Genomic DNA, 21,292 nt, shown 5'->3' with positions numbered 1-21,292 from the left:
AGATTCTTGTTTTAGGTCCCAAGAAACAAAGAGATCTTCTGTTGAATCTGACAATTAATCTTGATGGTTGTACAGTCGTCTCAAATAAAACTGTGAAGGACCTCAGAGTTACTCTGGACCCCAATCTCTCTTTTGATGAACATATCAAGACTGTGTCAAGGACAGCTTTTTTCCATCTACGTAACATTGCAAAAATCAGAAACTTTCTGTCCAAAAATGATGCAGAAATGTAATCCATGCTTTTGTTACTTTTAGGTTAGACTACTGCAATGCTTTACTTTCCGACTACCCGGATAAAGCACTAATTAAACTTCAGTTAGTGCTTAATACAGCTGCTATAATCTTGACTAGAACAAAATGACGACATATTACTCCAGTGCTAACCTCCCTACTCTGGCTTCCTGTTAAGGCAAGGGCTGATTTCCAGGTTTTACTGCTAACCTACAAAGCATTACATGGGCTTGCTCCTACCTATCTCTCTGATTTGGTCCTGCCGTACATACCTACACGCACGCTTCGGTCACAAGATGCAGGGCTCCTTATTGTCCCTAGAATTTCTAAGCAAATAGCTGGAGGCAGGGCTTTCTCCCATAGAGCTCCATTTTTATGGAATGGTCTGCCTACCCATGTGAGAAACGCAGACTCGGTCTCAACCTTAAGTCTTTACTGAAGACTCCTCTCTTTAGTGGGTCATATGATTGAGTGTAGTCTGGCCCAGGAGTGTGAAGGTGAACGTAAAGGCTCTGGAGCAACGAACCGCCCTTGCTGTCTCAGCCTGGCCGGTTCCCCTCTCTCCACTGGGATTCTCTGCCTCTAACCTTATTACAGGGGCTGAGTCACTGGCTTACTGGTGCTCCCCGCAGACAAGGCAGACCGGTAATGAAGAAGGGAGTGAGACCATGGTCGAAAAGGAATGGGAGCGGTCTGAGACGACCGGCTTTCATGCCGTCCCTAGGAGGGGTGCGTCACTTGAGAGGGTTGAGTCACTAACTGGCGGCAGAGTGAGCCCACTGAAGAACAGCCAGACTCCAGTGGACGTGATCTTCCTGTCTGGGTTGGCGCCCCCCCTTGGGTTGTGCCGTGGCGGAGATCTTTGTGGGCTATACTCTGTCTTGTTTCAGGATGGTAAGTTGTCAGGTTGAAGATATCCCTCTAGTGGGGTGGGGGCTGTGCTTTGGCAAAGTGGGTGGGGTTATATCCTTCCTGTTTGGCCCTGTCCGGGGATATCATCGGATGGGGCCACAGTGTCTCCTGACCCCTCCTGTCTCAGCCTCCAGTATTTATGCCGCAGTAGTTTATGTGTCGAAGGGGGCTAGGGTCAGTTTGTTATATCTGGAGTACTTCTCCTGTCTTATCCGGTGTCCTGTGTGAATTTAAGTATGCTCTCTCTAATTCTCTATTTCTCTCTTTCTTTCTCTCTCTCTCGGAGGACCATGCCTCAGGACTACCTGGCATGATGACTCCTTGCTGTCCCCAGTCCACCTGGCTGTGCTGATGCTCCAGTTTCAATTGTTCTGCCTGAGGCTATGGAACCTGTTCACCGGACGTGCTACCTGTCCCAGACCTGCTGTTTTCAACTCTCTAGAGACAGCAGGAGCGGCTCTCTTAGAGATACTCTTAATGATTAACCACTGCGTGGAGTCCCTCCAGAAAACGAGAAAAGCCAACTCACATTTACTCTTTAAAGTTCTGAGGTGCTGACTTGCTGCACCCTCGACAACTACTGTGATTATTATTATTTGACCATGCTGGTCATTTATGAACATTTGAACATCTTGGCCATGTTGTGTTATAATCTCCACCCGGCACAGCCAGAAGAAGACTGGCCACCCTCATAGCCTGGTTCCTCTCTTGGTTTCTCCTTGGTTTTGGCCTTTCTAGGGAGTTTTTCCTAGCCACCGTGCTTCTACATCTGCATTGCTTGCTGTTTGGAGATTTAGGCTGGGTTTCTGTACAGCACTTTCAGATATCAGCTGATGTAAGAAGGGGTATATAAATAAATTGGATTTGATTTGATTGGGGGAACTGTCCGCCCTGGTCAAAGTATTTTGTGTTTATCTTCATGTATTGGGTCAGGCCAGGGTGTGGCATGGGTTTTTGTATGTGGTGTGTATATATTGGGATTGTAGCTAGTGGGGTGATCTAGCAAAGTCTATGGCTGTCTGGAGTGGTTCTCAATCAGAGGCAGGTGTTTATCATTGTCTCTGATTGGGAACCATAGTGTCTTTGTTCCTTGTTCTGTGTGTATGTCCACCAGTATTAGTCTGTTTCGGTTTTCATTACGTTTATTGTTTTGTAGGTTTTGTATTTAGATTCGTGTTACGTTTGTTCATTAAACATGGATCGCAATCTACACGCTGCATTTTGGTCCGACTCTCCTTCACACCTAGAAAACTGTTACAGGAACAATTAATTCAAAAGTGTATCAAACATTTTACAGGAGACTGTCCGGGCAGCAGTCCATGACCTCAAGCTTAAGAGAGGTTGGGTGATGCAACAAGAAAATGACCCAAAGCATACAAGTAAATGAACTAAAGAATGGCTGAAAATGAAGAAGATTCCTGTTTTGACATGGCAGAGTCTTGACCTTAAACCAATTGAGATGCTGTGGCATGACCTGAAGAGGGCTGTGCAATCAAGACAACCCAGAAATACTGATGAACTGAAACAGATTTGTAGGGAGGAATGTAACAAAATTCCTCCTCAACATTGTGCAAGTCTTATAAGCAGCTACAGGAAACGTTTGGTGGAGGTTGTTGCTGCTAAAGGAGGATCTACAAGTTACTAAATTCAAGGGTTCACTTACTTTTTCCAGCATGCACAGTGAATGATTTCTCAATGTCTTCAATAAAAATTTGAAAAGTACAACTGTTTGTGTGTTATTAGTTTAGTCAGATTGTGTTTGTCTATTATTCATACTTAGATGAAGATCAGACCACATTTTATGAGCAATCAATGCAGAAATCCAGGTCATTCCAGAGTTCACAAACTTTTCATGCAACTGTATATTGATGGTTTTTATTCATCTTTAAAAATGTTAGCATTTTTCTTCTACTTTGACATTATAGAATATGTTGTGTAGATCGTTGAGAAAAAATGACAATTTAATCCATTTGAATCCCTTTCAGTAACACAATAGAATGTGAAGAAATCAAAGGGGGTTATAGACGTTCTATAGGCACTGTATATTGTATATACAGCTGAAGTCAGAAGTTTACATACACTTAGGAGTCAAGGAGTCAATTAAACTAGTTTTTCAACCACTCCACAAATTTCTTGTTAACAAACTATAGTTTTGCCAATTTGTTTAGGACATCTACTTTGTGCACGACACAAGTAATTTTTCCAATAATTGTTTAGACAGATTATTTGACTTATGATTCACTGTATCACAATTCCAGTGGATCAGAAGTTTACATACACTAAGTTGACTGTGCCTTTAAACAGCTTGGAAAATTCCAGAAAATTGTCATGGCTTTAGAAGCTTCTGATAGGCTAATTGACATCCTTTGAGTCAATTGGAGGTGTATCTGTAGATGTATTTCAAAGCCTACCTTCAAACTCAGTGCCTCTTTTCTAGACATCATGGGAAAATCAAAAGAAATCAGCCACAACTTCAGAAAAAAGATCATAGACCTCCACAAGTCTAGTTCTTCCTTGGGAGCAATTTCCAAAGGTACCACGTTCATCTCACAAGCAATAGTACGCAAGTATAAACACCATGGGACCACGTAGCCGTCATACCGGTCAGGAAGGAGACTCGTTCTGTCTCCTAGAGATGAATGTACTTTGGTATGAAAAGTGCAAATCAATCCCAGAACAAAAGCAAAGGACCTTGTGAAGATGCTGGAGGAAACAGGTACAAAATTATCTATATCCACAATAAAACGAGTCCTATATCGACATAACCTTAAAGGGCGCTCAGCAAGGAAGAAGCCATTGCTACAAAACCGCAATAAAAAAGCCAGACTATGTTTTACAACTGCACATGGGGACAAAGATCATACTTGTTGGAAAAATGTCCTCTGGTCTGATGAAACAAAAATAGAACTGCTTGGCCATAATGACCATCGTTATGTTTGGAGGAAAAAGGGGAGGCTTGCAAGCCGAAGAACACACCATCCCAACCGTGAAGCACGGGGGTGGCAGCATCATGGTGTGGGGGTGCTTTGCTACAGGAGGGCCTGGTGCACATCACAAAATAGATGGCATCACGAGAAAGAAATATTATGTGCATATATTGAAGCAACATCTCAAGACATCAGTCAGGAAGTTTAAGCTTGGTCGCAAATGGGTCTTCCAAATGGACAATGACCCCAAGCATACTTTCAAAGTTGTGGCAAAATTGCTTAAGGACAACAAAGTCAAGGTATTGGAGTGGCCATTAAAAAGCGTGACCTCACTCCTATAAAAGATTTGTGGGCAGAACTGAAAAAGTGTCCAACTTCAAAATTCACCCAACTTATTGTGGGAAGCTTGTGGAGATCTACCCGAAACGTTTGACCCAAGTTAAACAGTTTAAAGGCAATGCTACCAGATACTATTTGAGTGTATGCAAACTTCTGACTCAGTGGGAATGTGATGAAAGTGTCACGTTCTGTCCATCGTTCGTATGTGTTTTCCTTGTTTTAGTGTTGGTCAGGACGTGAGCTGGGTGGGCATTCTATGTTGTGTGTCTGGTTTGTCTATTTCTATGTTTGGCCTGATATGGTTCTCAATCAGAGGCAGGTGTTAGTCATTGTCTCTGATTGGGAACCATATTTAGGTAGCCTGTTTTGTGTTGGGTTTTGTGGGTGATTGTACCTGTCTCTGTGTTTGCACTAGATAGGACTGGTTAGGTTTTCACTTTTCTTGTTTTATATAGTCTGTTCATGTATAATCGTCTTTATTAAAAACATGAATAACCACCACGCTGCATTTTGGTCCGCCTCTCTTTCACCAGAATAAAATCCTTACAGAATCACCCACCAACCAAGGACCAAGCGGCGTGGTAAACAGAGGCAGCAGCAACAGCAGCAGCAGGAGAAGCGACAGGTGCAGCAGGAGCAACAGCAGCAGCAGCAAAGGCAGCAGCAGGAGAAGCAACAGAGGCAGCAGCAGCAGTGGGAGAGGCTGCACTATTTGGATAAATGGACTTGGGAGTAGATCCTTGACGGAAAAGGACCTTGGGCAGAGCCAGGGGAATATTGCCGCCCCAAAGCCGAGCTGGAGGCAGAGAAAGCAGTGAGGCGGCATTATGAGGAGCTAGCACGGCAGAGCGGCTGGAAGCCCGAGAGGCACCCCCAAAAATTCCTTTGGGGGGGGGACACAGGGAGAGTGTGGCAGAGTCAGGAGTCAGACCTAAGCCAACTCCCCCAGTTTACCGTAAGGAGCCATGGATGGAATTGGAGCTGTCGGCAAAGCAGAGTGCTGAGTCTGAGAGTGTGGAGGATGTATTGGACAGAGTAGAAAGAAAGCTGTTGGTTTGGCATAGTATGCACGGCATACCAGTGCCAGCACCACGCATCAGGCCTACAGTGCGTCCCGCCTGTCCAGCGCTGCCGGAGCCTTCCTCCTCTCCAGCGCAGCCAGAGTCTCCCGCCTGTCCGGCGCTGTCAGAGCTACCGCCCCTCATGCCAAAGGCGCCAGAGCCCCTCATTCCAGAGGCACCAGTGCCGCCAGTCTGCCCAGCTCCGTCTGAGCTACCCATCTGCCCTGCGCCGTCTGAGCTACCAGTCTGCCCAGCGCCGCCAGTGCCGCCAGTCTGCCCAGCTCCGTCTGAGCTACCAGGATCTGCCAGTCGGCCAGGATCTGCCAGTCGGCCACGATCTGCCAGTCGGCCAGGATCCGCCAGTCTGCCAGGATCCACCGGTCAGCCAGGATCCGCCAGTGCCGCCAGTCTGCCCAGCGCCGCGAGTGCCGCCAGTCTGCCCAGTGCTGCCAGGGCCGTCAGTCTGCCCAGCGCCGCCAGTGCCGCCAGTCTGCCCAGCGCCGCCAGTGCCGCCAGTCTGCCAGGATCCGCCAGTCTGCCAGGATCCGCCAGTCTGCCATGATCCACCAGTCTGCCAGAATGCGCCAGTCGGCCAGGATCCGCCAGAACTGCCAGTCAGCCAGGATCCGCCAGAACTGCCAGTCGGCCAGGATCTGCCAGTCGGCCAGGATCTGCCAGTCGGCCAGGATCTGCCAGTCGGCCAGGATCCGCCAGAACTGCCAGGATCCGCCAGGATCTGCCAGTTGGCCAGGATCTGCCAGTCGGCCAGGATCTGCCAGTCGGCCAGGATATGCCAGTCAGCCAGGATCAGTTAGATCCGCCATTCAGCCAGGATCCGCCAGTCTTCCAGGATCCACCAGTCAGCCAGGATCCGCCAGGATCTGCCAGAACTGCCAGGATCCGCCAGTCAGCCAGGATCCGCCAGTCTGCCAGGATCCGCCAGTCTGCCAGGATCCGCCAGTCGGCCAGGATCTACCAGATCTGCCAGTCGGTCAGGATCTGCCAGTCGGCCAGAATCTGCCAGTCGGCCAGGATCTGCCAGTCAGCCAGGATCCGCCAGTCTGCCAGGATCAGTTAGATCCGCCATTCAGCCAGGATCCGCCATTCAGCCAGGATCCGCCAGTCAGCCAGGATCCGCCAGTCAGCCAGGATCCGCCAGTCAGCCAGGATCCGCCAGTCAGCCAGGATCCGCCAGTCTGCCAGGATCCACCAGTCAGCCAGGATCCGCCAGTCTGCCAGGATCCGCCAGTCAGCCAGGATCTGCCAGAACTACCAGTCAGCCAGGATCCGCCAGAACTGCCAGTCAGCCAGGATCCGCCAGTCTGCCAGGATCCACCAGTCAGCCAGGATTCGCCAGATCTGCCAGTCGGCCAGGATCCGCCAGTCAGCCAGGATCCGCCAGTCGGCCAGGATCCGCCAGTCGGCCAGGATCCGCCAGAAGTGCCAGTCAGCCAGGATCTGCCAGATCCGCTAGTCAGCCAGGATCTGCCAGTCAACCAGGATCTGCCGGAACCACCAGCCAGCCATCTGGTAGATCCATCAACCTGCCTGAGCTCTCACTCCTGAGCTTCCTCTCACTCCCGAGCTTCCCCTCGGTCCCGAGCTTCCTCTCACTCCCGAGCTTCCCCTCACTCCCGAGCTTCCCCTCACTCCCGAGCTTCCCCTCGGTCCCGAGCTTCCCCTCAGTCCTGAGCTACCTCAGTACAGTGGGGCCCGTTGTTAGGTTTCCTAGGCCAAGGTTAGCGGCGAGGGTCGCCACTCAAGGGACACTACCCACCCTCCTTTTGTTTTTGGCTTAAGTAACCATCTGTCTTATGTAACAATACCGAACGGAACATATCATACTAATTTCAGTATCTCGGGTTTTACATTTACGGTGTTAGGTCTAGTGTATGAAACCGGGCTGTCATTTGATGATGAAATATTTGATGAATTAAACGTCTTTTTGTGTGCAAAAATGTCAAGATACCTATCGCATTACACATTTAGTAATGACAACATTTGCTTTCCAAACTGTACCTTTTCTAGGCAATTATATTTTGAAATTTGCAAAAGGCAAAGTGACAGCCGCAACCAAACATGGACATATAATGCATAGATGGCAGTTTCCATTCAAGTCTAGACTGCAAGCCATTGCTAGAGTAGCCCTTCCCATGAGTCAAGTTGCAAAGGTTTTGAGGCTGTAAATCCTTCTATGGATGATATTTCTATGGCCACATCGCAACAACCTGTTCCACAGATAGAAGAAGCAGCGATAGGAGTGGGAAAAATGTGCTCCTGCATTTAGAAGCACACCAAAGACGGCATTAAAGATAAGTAATAAAAATATAGGCAACACTAAAAAAGGCCTATTTCACACCATAGCCTGCTGAATTTGCAAGATAACCTTTTTTTTCATTTTGATTTCAGCACAATTTAAAATGTGGCACTGAATACTGACTCTCCCATGGATTGATATTTCAGAGTTTTGTCAATAAAGCGTTAAGCTAGCCACATGCGAGCGACATGCACGTGCAGTTACAAGCCTGCTAGAGTTAGCGGCAGGCTGACGAGTAATATCTACCATTGTAGGCCTGGCTGGAACGTGAATACAGTTTGACTCCACATCTTAGTTTCCTTCTAGCTTTCTTAGAAGTATACCCCTCCTGACACTAGTAAAAGAAAGAGACTGGGGAAGTGCTTGCTGTTGTTAAATAAAACCTGTTTGAAAATCATTTGAAATTGATGTGCCTTGGTTTGAGAGCAGCACGGGTTAACTGTCCTGTTGCATAACAATCACATTTTGGAACCGTGTGTGCATCCATCATGCGCATAGAACAAATCACACTGGGGGGACAGTTAGAGATATTTGGAACTCACACATGAAAATATTAAACAGGTTAATATTCATAAGGCAGCAGGGCTAACCAGCTGGCAAGTGTCTTCACTGACATTTTCAGACTCTTCCTGACCCAGTCATACCTAAATGTTTCAAGCAGACCACCAGAGTCCCTGTGACCAAGAACGCCAAGGTAACCTGTCTAAATGACTACTGCCCGTCTCACTCACATCTGAAGCCATGAAATGCTTTGAAAGGCTGGTCATGGCTCACATCAACACCATTATCCCAGACACTCTGGACCCACTCCAATACGTATACCGTCCCAACAGATCCACAGATGATGCAATCTTTATTGCACTCCACTCTTCCCTTTCCCACTTGGACAAATGGAACACCTACAGGAGAATGCTGTTAATTGACTACAGCTCAGCTTTCAACACCATAGTGCCCTCCAATCACTAAGCTAAGGACTCTGTGAATGAACACCTCCCTCTGCAACTGGATCCTGGACCTCCTGACAGACGCCCCCCTGGTGGTAAGGTTAGGCAACAATACATCACTATGCTGACCCTCAACATGGGGGCCCTCAGGGGTGCTTAGTCCCCTCCTGTACTCCCTGTTCACATCACTGAGATGTCCACATCACTATGTATCTATCATGGTCCAAACACACCAACATAGTTGTGAAGAGGGCATGACAATGCCTCTTTCCCTTCTGGAGACTGAAAAGATTTGGCCTGGGCCCTCAGATCCTCAAATAGCTCATCTTGACTGACTGCATCACCATTTTGAATGCTGGCTAACAATTGCAAGGTGCTACAGAAGGTAGTGCTTAAGGCCCAGTACATCAATGGGGTCGAGCTCCCGGCTATCCAGGACCTCTATACTAAGCGGTGTCAGAGGATGGCCCTAGAAATGTTCAAAGATTCCAGCTACCCAAGGCATAAACTGTTCTCTCCGCTACTGCATGGGAAGCAGTACCATTGCACCAAGTCTGGAACCAACAGGACCCTGAACAGCTTCTACCCCCAATCCATAAGACTGCAAATAGTTTGGGCAGATATTTGGTAAACTATTTAACAATCTGCATTGACCCTTTTTGCACTAACATTTTTGACTCATCACATACGCTGGTACTATTTACTATCTGTCACTTTATTCCTAGTTATACGTACATATCTACCTCAATGACCTTGCACCCCTGCACATTGACTCTGTACTGGTACCCAGTGTATATAGCCAAGTTATCATTACTCATTGTGTATCTATTATTACTTTAATTATTACGTGTTTTGCTTTTCTTTTCTTTCTCTATTTTCTTTCTCACTGCATTGCTGGGAAGGCCCCATAAGTAAGCATTTCACTGTTAGTCCACACCTGTTGTTTATTAATCATGTAATGAATACAATTTGATTTGATCTCAAGCTGGTAGGATGGCCACTAGATGGAGCCATAGTCCATTTATTTCAGTCTTCCACCTTAAAAGTAGGCCGACATGTCAATCAGCAGTGGAGCAACCAAACCCATCATAACATATCCAACCGAAAAATGTATATTTTTGGAGCTGATGAATGAACTGTGATGAGGTGTGTGTGTGTGTGTGTGTGTGTGTGTGTGTGTGTGTGTGTGTGTGTGTGTGTGTGTGTGTGTGTGTGTGTGTGTGTGTGTGTGTGTGTGTGTGTGTGTGTGTGTGTGTGTGTGTGTGTGTGTGTACGTGCTTGCATGAGTGTTTCTCTTTGCAGTTTTATTCAACATGAATTGTAACTATCACAGAGACCACACAGACCAGTGAGAGAGAGAAAGACAGGGACATAGACAGAATGAGCATCCCAAATCTGCTGCTATTGTATTGTTATTGTTGATTTTGATATATTTGTACACAAACAGAAAACTCAAATAATTTACCCACTTAAAGCTGCAATATGTAACTTTTCTGGTGACCCTACAAAATTCATATAGAAAGGGTGAGTTCTATCATTCTCATTGAAAGCAAGTCTAAGAGGCAGTATATCTGTTCTATGTGCACTATTTCTATGCTTCCCGTTTTTAAGTTTTGTTTTTGCTTATTTTACTTTCAGTTTTGTACATCAGCTTCAAAGAGCTGAAAATACAATATGTTTGGTTATTGACAATATATTTCACAGTGGTTTAGATGGTACAATGATTCTCTACACTATACTTGCTTGTTGTATCATATAAACTGAAATTAGGCGAACTATTAGAATTATAGCAACCTGGAAATGGCGGGGAGATTTCTCCACCGTGCATCTTTGTGAGAATGTTTCGGGCATTTTTCCCCGCTCCCCTCTATCTCTCTCTCTCTCTCTGGCCCTCTGTCTCTCTCTAATCTGTTTTTCTCAAAAAACCCAGCTTCTTACTCTATACGTGTGTTCTGTTTACTGCAGTTCTAAAAACACTGTGCGGTCACATCTCCATAAATGTGGCCCTCTGCAGCTCGTTTGTTTACAAGTTCTTAAAAAGTTTGCAATCCTGAAAAATCTGCTACGAGGCCGGGGGGTAGAGGTCTGGTGACGCGGAAGACTTTCCGTTGTAGAACCAGGCAGGCTGGCCCAGGCTGTAGATGGCGCAATGAGACAACACAAAACATGGCAATTCCTAAGTCGCCAACGTCGTCAGTCGAGTTTGTAAACAATCTAAACTGTTGTAAGCCTACGTAAATAGAAATTACCTAGGCCTACTCTACTTAACAGTCACCAAGTATTCGGAAAAAGTACATTAGATTGTATTACACCAGCTGCCTTTGATCTCACGAAGTCTATGGGTAAATATTGATAATGCAACTCACTGTCTACGATAAAGACATGCAGCGAGTTGTGTAGCCGTCGCCTTATTTCATTTCCCCCCATTCTTACTATACCATAAGATAAAAATCCTTACATAATTATCCCCGTGGCTCAAAGTACACAATGCTTCTCTTCAAAGGATCATTCGTTTTCCACAACATTTATATCTAGTTATTAAATGGGATTGTTTTAAAATTGACCAAGAATCCACGCTTTTGATTTACCTTTGCTTCACCTTCTTTAAGCACGTTTTTTTACGTTACAAAGTGTTATCATCCCAAAAAAAGACGTTGAATTTGGTTATTAAAAGTATGCCTGTGAATGCCAAATAATCAAATTTACACCGACTCAAATCTATTATGAATCACAAATTACCATAAATGATCAACAAAGATAATAGGCCTATAATAATAGTAAATTCCAATGATTAGCCTATAATTAGCATGCTATATTTCTGAGAGACAAGCAAGCAGTTATAGCGGAAAATATATCAGCTTTATTGAAGCACTTTACAACGAGGAAAATGAAGCTCATCTCAAAAAGGGTATACAATAAGTGCAAATCTGTTGCAATTTTTGTTATAAAAAGCTTTGTGTTTGTGTATGTACTTTTATAGATCAGAACAGAGGCCTAGTTACATAAAATATAGGCTATTTGTTTGCACAAGTAATGACAGCAAACACATAATTAAAATCGTTTTGAAACTTCTTTTGAAGAAGAAAACGTTGGCCAATAGAGAACAGAATAAGGCAAAGTGGTTTCATTGTCATAAGCTTTTGTGCTTTCCCACTGGGCAAAAACGGGTTGAACGTTGTTTCCACATCATTTCAACCAACAACAAAAAAAATCTATGTGATGACGTCGAATCAACGTGGAAACCCCATTGGATTAGCAAAAAGTAATCAACATAAGGACATTCCCACTGAGCACGCACTGGTTGAATCAACGTTGTTTCCACATCATGTCAATGAAATTAAGTTGAACCAACATGGAATAGACGTTGAATTGATGTCTGTGCCCAGTGGGTTTTGTCTCCCCCCCCCTAACTTTTAACCTGAACCCAATGACATGGTGATTTTGGGGGGGATTTCCCGTTGAGTTCACAATAGTTGACAACTCAAACAAATGTAAATAAAAATTACTGTGCCCAGTGGGTCCTTCACTTCAGAAACAGTTAGTGCATAATATACTGTCCTTCATTTAGACCAATCAAGACGACGAAGGCCACTGAAAATATATCCTGACTCGAGAAGTTTTTCCAGACTCTCAAAAATAGGCTACTGTCCCCATTGTTCGATCTCATCAGAAAGATGACAGGACATTTATTTGGGTTTAAACTGTCGCCAGACATGTATAGAATCAGTTTAAATTGCTCGATTTTGTGTTCATTCTCATCTCCAGAGCACAGTTTGGGCCTTTACGCGCACTACATTTCCTGCTCACATCACGCACGGTTTGACGTCTTGACAAAGGCTTTGGTGATGGTGGTGATGGTGATGATGATGATAGTACGATCCACTGGCTGAGGGATGGAACGAGGAGATGCCGTTAAAATTCAGGACAAAATCCTTCCTGTCGACCACCGGTGAGGAGTGGCTTTGGTAGCGAGGGATCCCCACTGAGAGAGAGAGAGAGAGAGAGAGAGAGAGAGAGAGAGAGAGAGAGAGAGAGAGAGAGAGAGAGAGAGAGAGAGAGAGTGTGAGAGAGAGACAGATACATTGAATTGAATTGAATTGAATTGACAGAGAGAGAGAGAGAGAGAGAGAGAGAGAGAGAGAGAGAGAGAGAGAGAGAGAGAGAGAGAGAGAGAGAGAGAGAGAGAGAAGCTCTTCAAAATATATGAACAATACAGTTCTTCTCCCCTCCTTCTAAGTTTATAGAATTGTTTTTACATACTCGTGTGTGGCATAGAGGAGCAGTCAGAAATATTAGTATTATTCAGAAATATGTATATATTGTAAATGCTTGACTTTTCAACAACAACAAAAAACAGTTTTCTTTCAGAATATAGGATAATAACACTCTGACGTTTTTGCATTACATTGACTATGTGTAAAACATATGTTGTACTATTCAGTGTATTATGTAGCCTATTTTTCTTATATAGATTTTAAGGTTTGAAATTGACACATCTTCCAATAATTTGGCCAGTAAACAATGCGGAGACGTAGTCCCATAACACCACGCGAATAAATAAGTAATCACTCTCAGTGAATCTATAGATTAAACCTAATCGATCACGGTAGGGACATTTGTTAATTTGTTATTTTACTAGGCTATGTTATATTATGTTATGTTGACCTGTAATACGTGATTAATTGCTGAATAAATAGGGATTTGCTGGCCTTTTGAGAATAGGTCAAATAATGCCCTTTTCCGCAGTATTTCCATTTCAGGAGAATGCAACTAAAACAATCAATCCAAAGAAACTGCATTTCCTCTTCAGAATGATTCAAATTGAACCATGCAATTAATTCACTGTATACAATATGTTATTTGGATGTGTGCAAATTAGATGCATAGACCCTAGACATGTAGCCTCTGCTCATGCTGAGCTAAATATACATTCGAGCAGCAGTCTCCTTTAATTAAAACATCAGCCAAACGGAAACCACTATCATGACTTGACTTCTGAATCTCCGCATTCTCAATGCTAGCATCTCTAATGTTTGTTTAATTTAGTTGAGTTGGTGCACATATTTTGCGTGAGCCCCTCTCATCTGTGACTGTTGTAGTATGTGTACACATATATTTGACCTCGAGAATGTTTAGTCTTTAACTTAACATGATCTGGTTAGACTGAAGTTAAGAGTGATTTGATAGGCATATAATAATCAAACAGCCTCGTTATGTTTCAGTGCTTTCTCCACCAATTGGCCTCCATATCGTTCACAAAGAGGTATGAAATATGAATTAGGTCAGTGTGCTTATGTTTTCCCTCCTTGATTGTCCATTTCTCCTGAGGGCCATATAGACACATTACACTGTTTATCTTCGAGATCTGCAGTAGCAACATCACACGTGCTAATTCATCATAATGATAGGCCTTGCGGCCTAAAATGATTTTCAGACAAATAATTGAATCGGTAAAATAAGAACATAGGTCCTGTCATAGATAGGTATGTATATATCAGGACAGCTACACTGTCAGAGTGAGAGTAAGGAGAAGGAAAGCGGGATGAGTGACAGAGAGCGTGATCCTCGTCAAGTTCATAAGGACTCCAGATGTGACGCCTGTACCCGCAGAGTGCGGTGTTTTCTCTCCTCGAGACTGCAGGCATTTATCCTGATTGTCCTGCCTCGCGCTGCAGCCTTTGCGCCCCATTTTCAGAGACAACACACCCGCCGTGATTGACAGTCGTCACCAGGCGTGTTAGACCCCGCTAGCACAGATAACAGCTTATCCTAGTCTAAATAGTTACAAGTAGTCGCGTAAAGTTTAACACGGCTTGAAGTCTCCTGTGGGTAGGTATAGGCCTATGCGCTTGTTTAAATCCTCTTCTTCAGTGTGGTCCGACTCGCACAGCCTTTGTTTAGGTAACCCCCGAGGCTTTAGAAGGAATAATTCTGCTCTCAGAAATCCCTTGGACTTTTGTTAAAGCCTCGATAAATTAGAAGCATTTTAAACCAGATGAACATGAACTAAATTACAAGTGGTCAACTGGCTTACGGAGCAATGCGTATAATGTGGCTACAGTTTTCATTATGGCCCATTGCGTCGAGTTCCTATCCAAACATTTATGTAAACAAGAACGCAGCCCCATACATTATTTTTTCCCAAGGCCTAGCCTATATATTCAAGAACAGTTTTCAACTATTTTATTCATTTCCGTTGTAAGAAGCTGTGGTTGCTCTTATATTTCCCACCTCATCTGAATTGTCCTTATAATAATGCATGCATATTTGTGTCTTTGAGTCCCTCAAAATAGGATTATTTCGGCCTATGTCATTCAAATTGTTTCCTCAGTTCCACAACATAATATAGTTGCAAACTAATAATCAGAAATACAATATAATTATTTTAACCCATAACATTGGGAAGCTATTTTGCCATAACACAACCTGCAATGTGAAGGAGATGCATCCACGTGAACCAGTCATTTTAATTAAATTCTATGAATATAACATTACATCGAAAATGCATTAAGAGACATATGCATCTCCAACATAGTTTTATAGATGTATTACAAATGCAAGTCATTACATATTTAGGTCGCAACAACTCACTTTTATATTAGTCTAATTATTTTATTTGCCAAAGTTTTGATTCATCTGCGTCACACATATCAAAGTTGTAACTGTTAATGATATTCAACTAGACTATATTTGGTTCTGCATGTAGGAGATTGTCTAAAAGACCGTCTATAAGATGTTCGGAATATTGTCTATAAGGTAGGTCAACTATTATTTTCACAAATACAAATTTAGCCATTTTATAGGCTATTACGCATTGCGTAAAGTTGTGTTTTTAGCCTCCAGAAAACAGCATGACTGACCAAAGAGCAAGTAAATTGTCAACCTGCAATTACGCATGACATTTCACATCTATTTATTAACGTGTTAGGACTTGATTTACACAACGTTTATTACCTGAGATATCGGCGGTGTCCCGGGCGTTCTGGTGGAGGTAGCTCTGCTCCAGGGAGTAGGGGGACATACCAGAGTGTAGCCCAGAGGACGCCGGGCTGCTGGATGCCAGAGGCTGCTGCTTGATGTACGGGGAGCCGCCGGGAGACGCCCAGTGTCCGGAGGTACTGGCATATGGAGAATGACCGTGACCGTCCAGCCCACTGGCCATAGCCGGGGACGAGGGCACAGGGCTGCTGCTACTGTCCGGTCCACCGTATTCCCCGTTGGACGTTACCGGACAGCTGGCCATGTACGTGGACCCGGGGCTCGGGGACATGTGAGGTACGTGGTGGCCGCTAAGCCCGTCGTAGCCACCTGTCATGGAGTTGGTCATCATGTCCAAGTTGTAACTGTTGCTATGACACGCCAGAGACCCGGGCGCCTGAAACTCAAAGCTTTGCGGCAAAATGGACGTACCGAAGCCTATCCCGTTCATCATCCGGTACATGGGCTTTAGGGCTTGGCATTTTCTCCGGAAGCCCCTGGGTCTGCGGCGGAACGAGCCCTCTTCGAACATGAACTCGCTGGCCGGGTCGATGGTCCAGTAGTGGCCTTTGCCTGGCCTGCCCAGCCCTTTTGGCAGCTTGATAAAGCACTCGTTTAGGGAAAGGTTGTGCCGGACGGAGTTCTTCCAGCCCTGGTAGGATCCTCTGAAGAAGGGGAACCGGGCCTGGAGAAACTGATAGATCTCACTTAGAGTCAGCCTCTTGGTGGGTGAGCTCTGTATCGCCATGACGATGAGCGCAATGTAGGAGTAGGGAGGCTTCTCTGGTCGCCTCAGTCCGGAACTCGCCTTCTTGCCTTTGGCCCCGGTCGAGGAACTGTCCATGGAGGCCTGTGGGCTTATCATGGCGGGGTGCAGGACACCGGAGGCCGGGCTGGACCTCAGGGGAGGCGGTTGGTCCAGCTGCTGCTGAGAGGTCTCGGTCGTCATCTCTGCTCCGCTGACGCACTGCGTAGCTGAGCAGTGACGTGAAGAGAGAAAGAGAGATGGGGGAAAGATGAGAAATAGAGATGGGGGAAAGAGGAGAGTGAGATTGAGCAAGATATCTAGAGAAAGAAAAAGGGACGTATATGATTCAAAGAAGGTGATAGCAAGTAATGTCACGTCTACTCAAAGTCCTCTACAAATCACACACGCCGTTGGTCTTCGGAATTCAACAAAAAAGGGCTTGGAGAGGAAAAACTATCTTCCGTTCTGCCGGACTCTCCTATTACGCAGAAAATCTGCAGCGAGTTCGCAGTGTCAGAATGTGGGAGAGAGATGAGAGCAGAGTAAGCGGTGAGGGCTGGAGCGCTCGCTATAATGCAGCGTTTTGCGGAGGTTCAGTTCGACACAGAGACTCCGGTGCGGTTCGGTATCACCGTGGCGGTGAGTGCAGCTCTGCGGCGCACCGGGTGGCCATCGCCCGCCTTAATCCCTAAAGGGGAGGAAACGCGAAGACTCCTCAATTTAGTGCGCGAGGCCGCTCAGCCAAACAAAACGCGACCACCTATCATTTCGTAAATCTTTCTTTCCTCTAAGACCCCCCCCCCCCATCACCAAACCCCCCCCTGAAATCAGTGACGACTACAGCCCCCCCTCCCCTCCCCTTCCACCGCCAGTCGCTGCAGCAGAGTCAAGCCCCTCTCTCTCTATCTCGCACCCCCTCCCTCTTCCACCCTCTCTCTTTCCCCTGCTCTCTGACATCTCAAAAACACGCAATTATGCCATCTATCAAACCTCCCCAGACATTCCAATCAACAGCGTCACACGCCAGCACACAAGGCAAAGAGCTCCATCTCCAACACTCTTCTTACATGTTGTTGCCTTTTGCTAAGTGTCATTATACTGAATAACGGAAACATTTTCTGTAATGAAATACTGAGGGTATAACAGTATAGGCAATTATATATAAGAGTAGGCCTCTTAAAAAAATTGAAATTGCTCCTCTGTGTTGCCATGCAACAATATCATGTTGGATGGCCTACCGATCCAGTAAAGGCGGTGTTGTAGAAGCGACACATAGAACAAACTGTGTAGGCTCATAAATATCGTAGTATAAATCCGATCTCATGTTTTCCTAGTTCGCTCAGAACCCAACCGTAAGAGTCACTACCGGGGGAAAGGTGGTTGTATTTCGCTGGGGTGCATGCATGAGCGGGGGGGGGGGGGGGGGTTCTGAGTAAATGACTTTGACATGAGTGGAAGCAGGCTTTTTCCATCAAGAGCGGCCTGCCTTGGATACCACACACAGCGCACCAGTGTCAGTTTACAGCCCTAGGCTCGAGGCGGTCCCCTGGGCCCCGCGTTCATTAGAGAGAGAACCGAAATTAGGAGCGCGGGCGTCGACAGCTTCCTCCCCTATGAAGACGGACCATAATACAGATTTGTCCAACATAATGCAATTATTTAGTCTTAAAAGATAAAAGCCCTATGATCAATAATGATAACAACGAGAGAAATATGATTTTTTTCAGAAACGTTGCCTACAACTTCAGAGTGTATTAATCCTGTTGCAAGGTTGACACTATATGACACTATATTTCAGGCCTGCATCATGCAGATAGCTTGTTTAATATTTATACTGTGATGACTTTTATGGTTACCTTTGTTATGCCTGCATTTGATAGGGCCTACACTTCCTCGTTTTCAATTCAACCACCTAATGGTATATATTTTTTTAAACATATTGAGCTAAATATTCGTTTATATAGCCTAGTAGTTAAATAATGCAATCATTTTCTGTCATTTTTCAGTATGTATATGCTTTGTAAATAGCCGACCTGTTATGTTTGGTAGTTGTATACGTTTATAATAAACAGTTCATTGTTACAGTTGAGTAGGTCTAGGCTATACAGAAATACAAAAAGACTACAAACAATATTTGTCAAAAATTGGTCATAGGCAAAAAATTACTAATATAACGTAAAATTTTAGATTATCAATCTTAATTTGTACCGAAATCACATCACCCCATTCTGTTTGTATGCCTAGTCTCCCTCATTTCATTTCTACCACCTGGATTTGTTTTACACTGAGCTTTATTTTGTTTTATGCCGCTGAATTGAAACAGTTAGAAGGAAAGAGTAAACAACTGTATACAGTAGACAAGGCCTAAACCTCATATCAGAATATAATCATTGAAGGTTCAAGCTGGGGCTACGGGATTTCATTTCTGCATTTATGATACGGGCATTTTATACTGGAATAGTCGAGCTTTAGAGAGTCGACAGAAAATAAAATATGTAATAAACGAATCAGCTCCTCATCTATTTGTGTGTCTGTCTAACATTACCCCCGTCCTTTCATGTGTAGTCCTTAGATATAAAGGATTTTCAAACAATGGCCATCAACAATAACCTTTACACTTCACAACAAAGGATGTGAGGATAAAATCATTTTCCACCGTGACACAGAGAAGTTTGTGGAACCTAATGGCCTTAGAATTTCCTGCGACATCAGAACGTATGACCCCCGCAGTGATCAGGATGCCTCCGCGGCTAGGAGGAAACTTTGTTCTGCGCGAGAGCACTTTGAAGACTGGCCACTGCTTTTACGAGTTCACAGCAAAGCGCGTATAGGAGCTCTTATTATAGCTGTTTTGAAATATCTAGTAAACAACAATTATATCACATATTTACATGGGTTCTGGTTTTTAATAGTGATGGATATCCTTTGGCATTTCTGTCCGAGTTTGATCCTTTTAGCCTGAAGAACACCAGCCTTGAACAATATAAATTGTTGTTTTTATCTTTGGTAAATATTGAAGTGTCAACTATAATATTATAGCTAATATTGCTTTAACGTCCCTGATTATTTATACAAAGGCTTACACCATTCAAATATTAGTTCATGAAAAATGTGGCTCAGAATTCTGTTTATGAATGTGTATTTAATATGTAGGATATTGCTGAATAATAAATGAATGCAGCGGTGCATTACATAAATTAAAATGTTGCTTTATATTTTTTGACTTTTTGTTTTTGTTTTGATACGCCATAAAACGACACACTCTTTCCATCGAAGCACAGGCCTGCTGGTTGTTGGCAGTGGTGGAAAAATAAATAAGGTATCATATTTGAGTAAATGTAAAGATAACTTAATAGAAAATGAGTCACCCAGTAAAATACTACTTGAGTAAAAGTCTAAAAGCATTTGGTTTTAAATATACTTAAGTATCAAAAGTAAAAGTAAGAGTGTGAATAATAAAAATAAAAAACATTATATTAAGCAAACCAGACGGCACAATTCTCTTGTTTTTTAAATTTACGGATAGCCAGACATAATTTACAAATGCTTCATTTGTGTTTAGTGAGTCCGCCAGATCAGAAACATTAGGGATGAGGAGTGTTGTTATCTTGATAAGTGTGTGAATTGGACCATGTCCTGTCCTGCTAAGCATTCAAAATGTAATGAGTACTTTTGGGTGTCAGGGAAAATATATGGAGTAAAAAGTACATTATTTTCTTTAGGGATGTAATTAAGTAAAAGTTGTCAAAAATATAAATAGTAAAGTACAGATAACCCAAAAAACAAGTTAAGTAGTACTTTCAAGTATTTTTAATTAAGTACTTTGAACCACTGGTTGTTGGTCCTTCTCATAGGCCTATAGCCTACTTTGACTCCTCACTTCTTTTGACAAGTGCCTACATCTTGCCTGAACATTTTTTCACTAAATTTGAAGAGTTTAAATATAGCTTAAATAGCTCTTTCCAGCGTATTTTAACGGCAATGTGCGTCTTTATGTCTTCTTTCAGGCGCCCCAGCAGCCGCGCTTCCTGTCCAGCTCAACTCTGGCTTTTGTGCTGAGAGTACCAGCTTCTTTCTCCAGAAGCTCAGGCGCGGTTCAGCGGCCTGCAGAGTGACTGATTGAACTTCCTAACATTGTGCCTGGACTCCAGGCCTAAACCCTGCTCCAGAACGACATAATATTTAGGTTTCTATTCAATCAATAGCGCCGAAGATCCGTATTATATATCGCGATTGACAATTAAAGGCAATGTTCCCGCGGTGGCGGAGACTGCTTTCACCGTAAACACTGCTACGTCGGCTTAATCGGAAATGATATTTGAACGCGGATCTTCCGGGATACTTCGGCGATATGGATTGAACGGAGCACAGTATCTACTGCTCTCAGATTCAGGCATGTTATCAGTTTATTAGGATACGCCATATCTGTAACTGGTTCCTGTTCCACACACCAGAGAGAGCTAGTCCTAGGCGACAGAATGAAAACATAACGGTGGCCTCCATTGATGGAGCGTTCACCTGTTATTGCCGTCGGTGCTAGTGCTCTGCCCAGTGCGTAACATACAGGTGTGCTGTTCCGGGATTTCACCTGCAGGTTGCAGCATTGTTCCTGGAACGGGACTCAACCCTCTTACCTGTCACCTAGACCGCCGGGTGCACGTTTTGGTTTTTGCCCTAGCACACTACACAGCTAAACAAAGCTTGATGATGAGTTGGTTATTTGAATCAGCTGTGTAGTGACAGGGGGAAAAACTAAACGTGCATCCAAGGGGGGTCCCAGGACCGAGTTTGCAGACTGCTGAGTAAAACTATCGTGACGTTTTTTTAATTTTTGT

General features: G+C 44.2%; 1 protein-coding gene across 1 annotated transcript; it reads right to left on the bottom strand.

The window, feature by feature from the left end:
• Positions 1-11,571: 11,571 nt before the first annotated feature.
• Positions 11,572-17,224, bottom strand: LOC123996721 (forkhead box protein F2-like). The gene is made up of 2 exons (XM_046300355.1): positions 15,686-17,224; positions 11,572-12,713 (listed from the first exon to the last, which is right to left on the bottom strand). Exons 1-2 carry the CDS (start codon positions 16,656-16,658, stop codon positions 12,535-12,537), a joined length of 1,152 nt encoding a protein of 383 aa, XP_046156311.1. The 5' UTR covers positions 16,659-17,224; the 3' UTR covers positions 11,572-12,534.
• Between the last annotated feature and the right edge of the window lie 4,068 nt (positions 17,225-21,292).

The sequence above is a fragment of the Oncorhynchus gorbuscha genome, linkage group LG15, assembly GCF_021184085.1.
Source record: "Oncorhynchus gorbuscha isolate QuinsamMale2020 ecotype Even-year linkage group LG15, OgorEven_v1.0, whole genome shotgun sequence".
Lineage (NCBI taxonomy): Eukaryota > Metazoa > Chordata > Actinopteri > Salmoniformes > Salmonidae > Oncorhynchus > Oncorhynchus gorbuscha.
The sequence above is the reverse complement of the archived record's forward strand: the minus strand, read 5'-3'. Positions and strand labels throughout refer to the sequence as shown.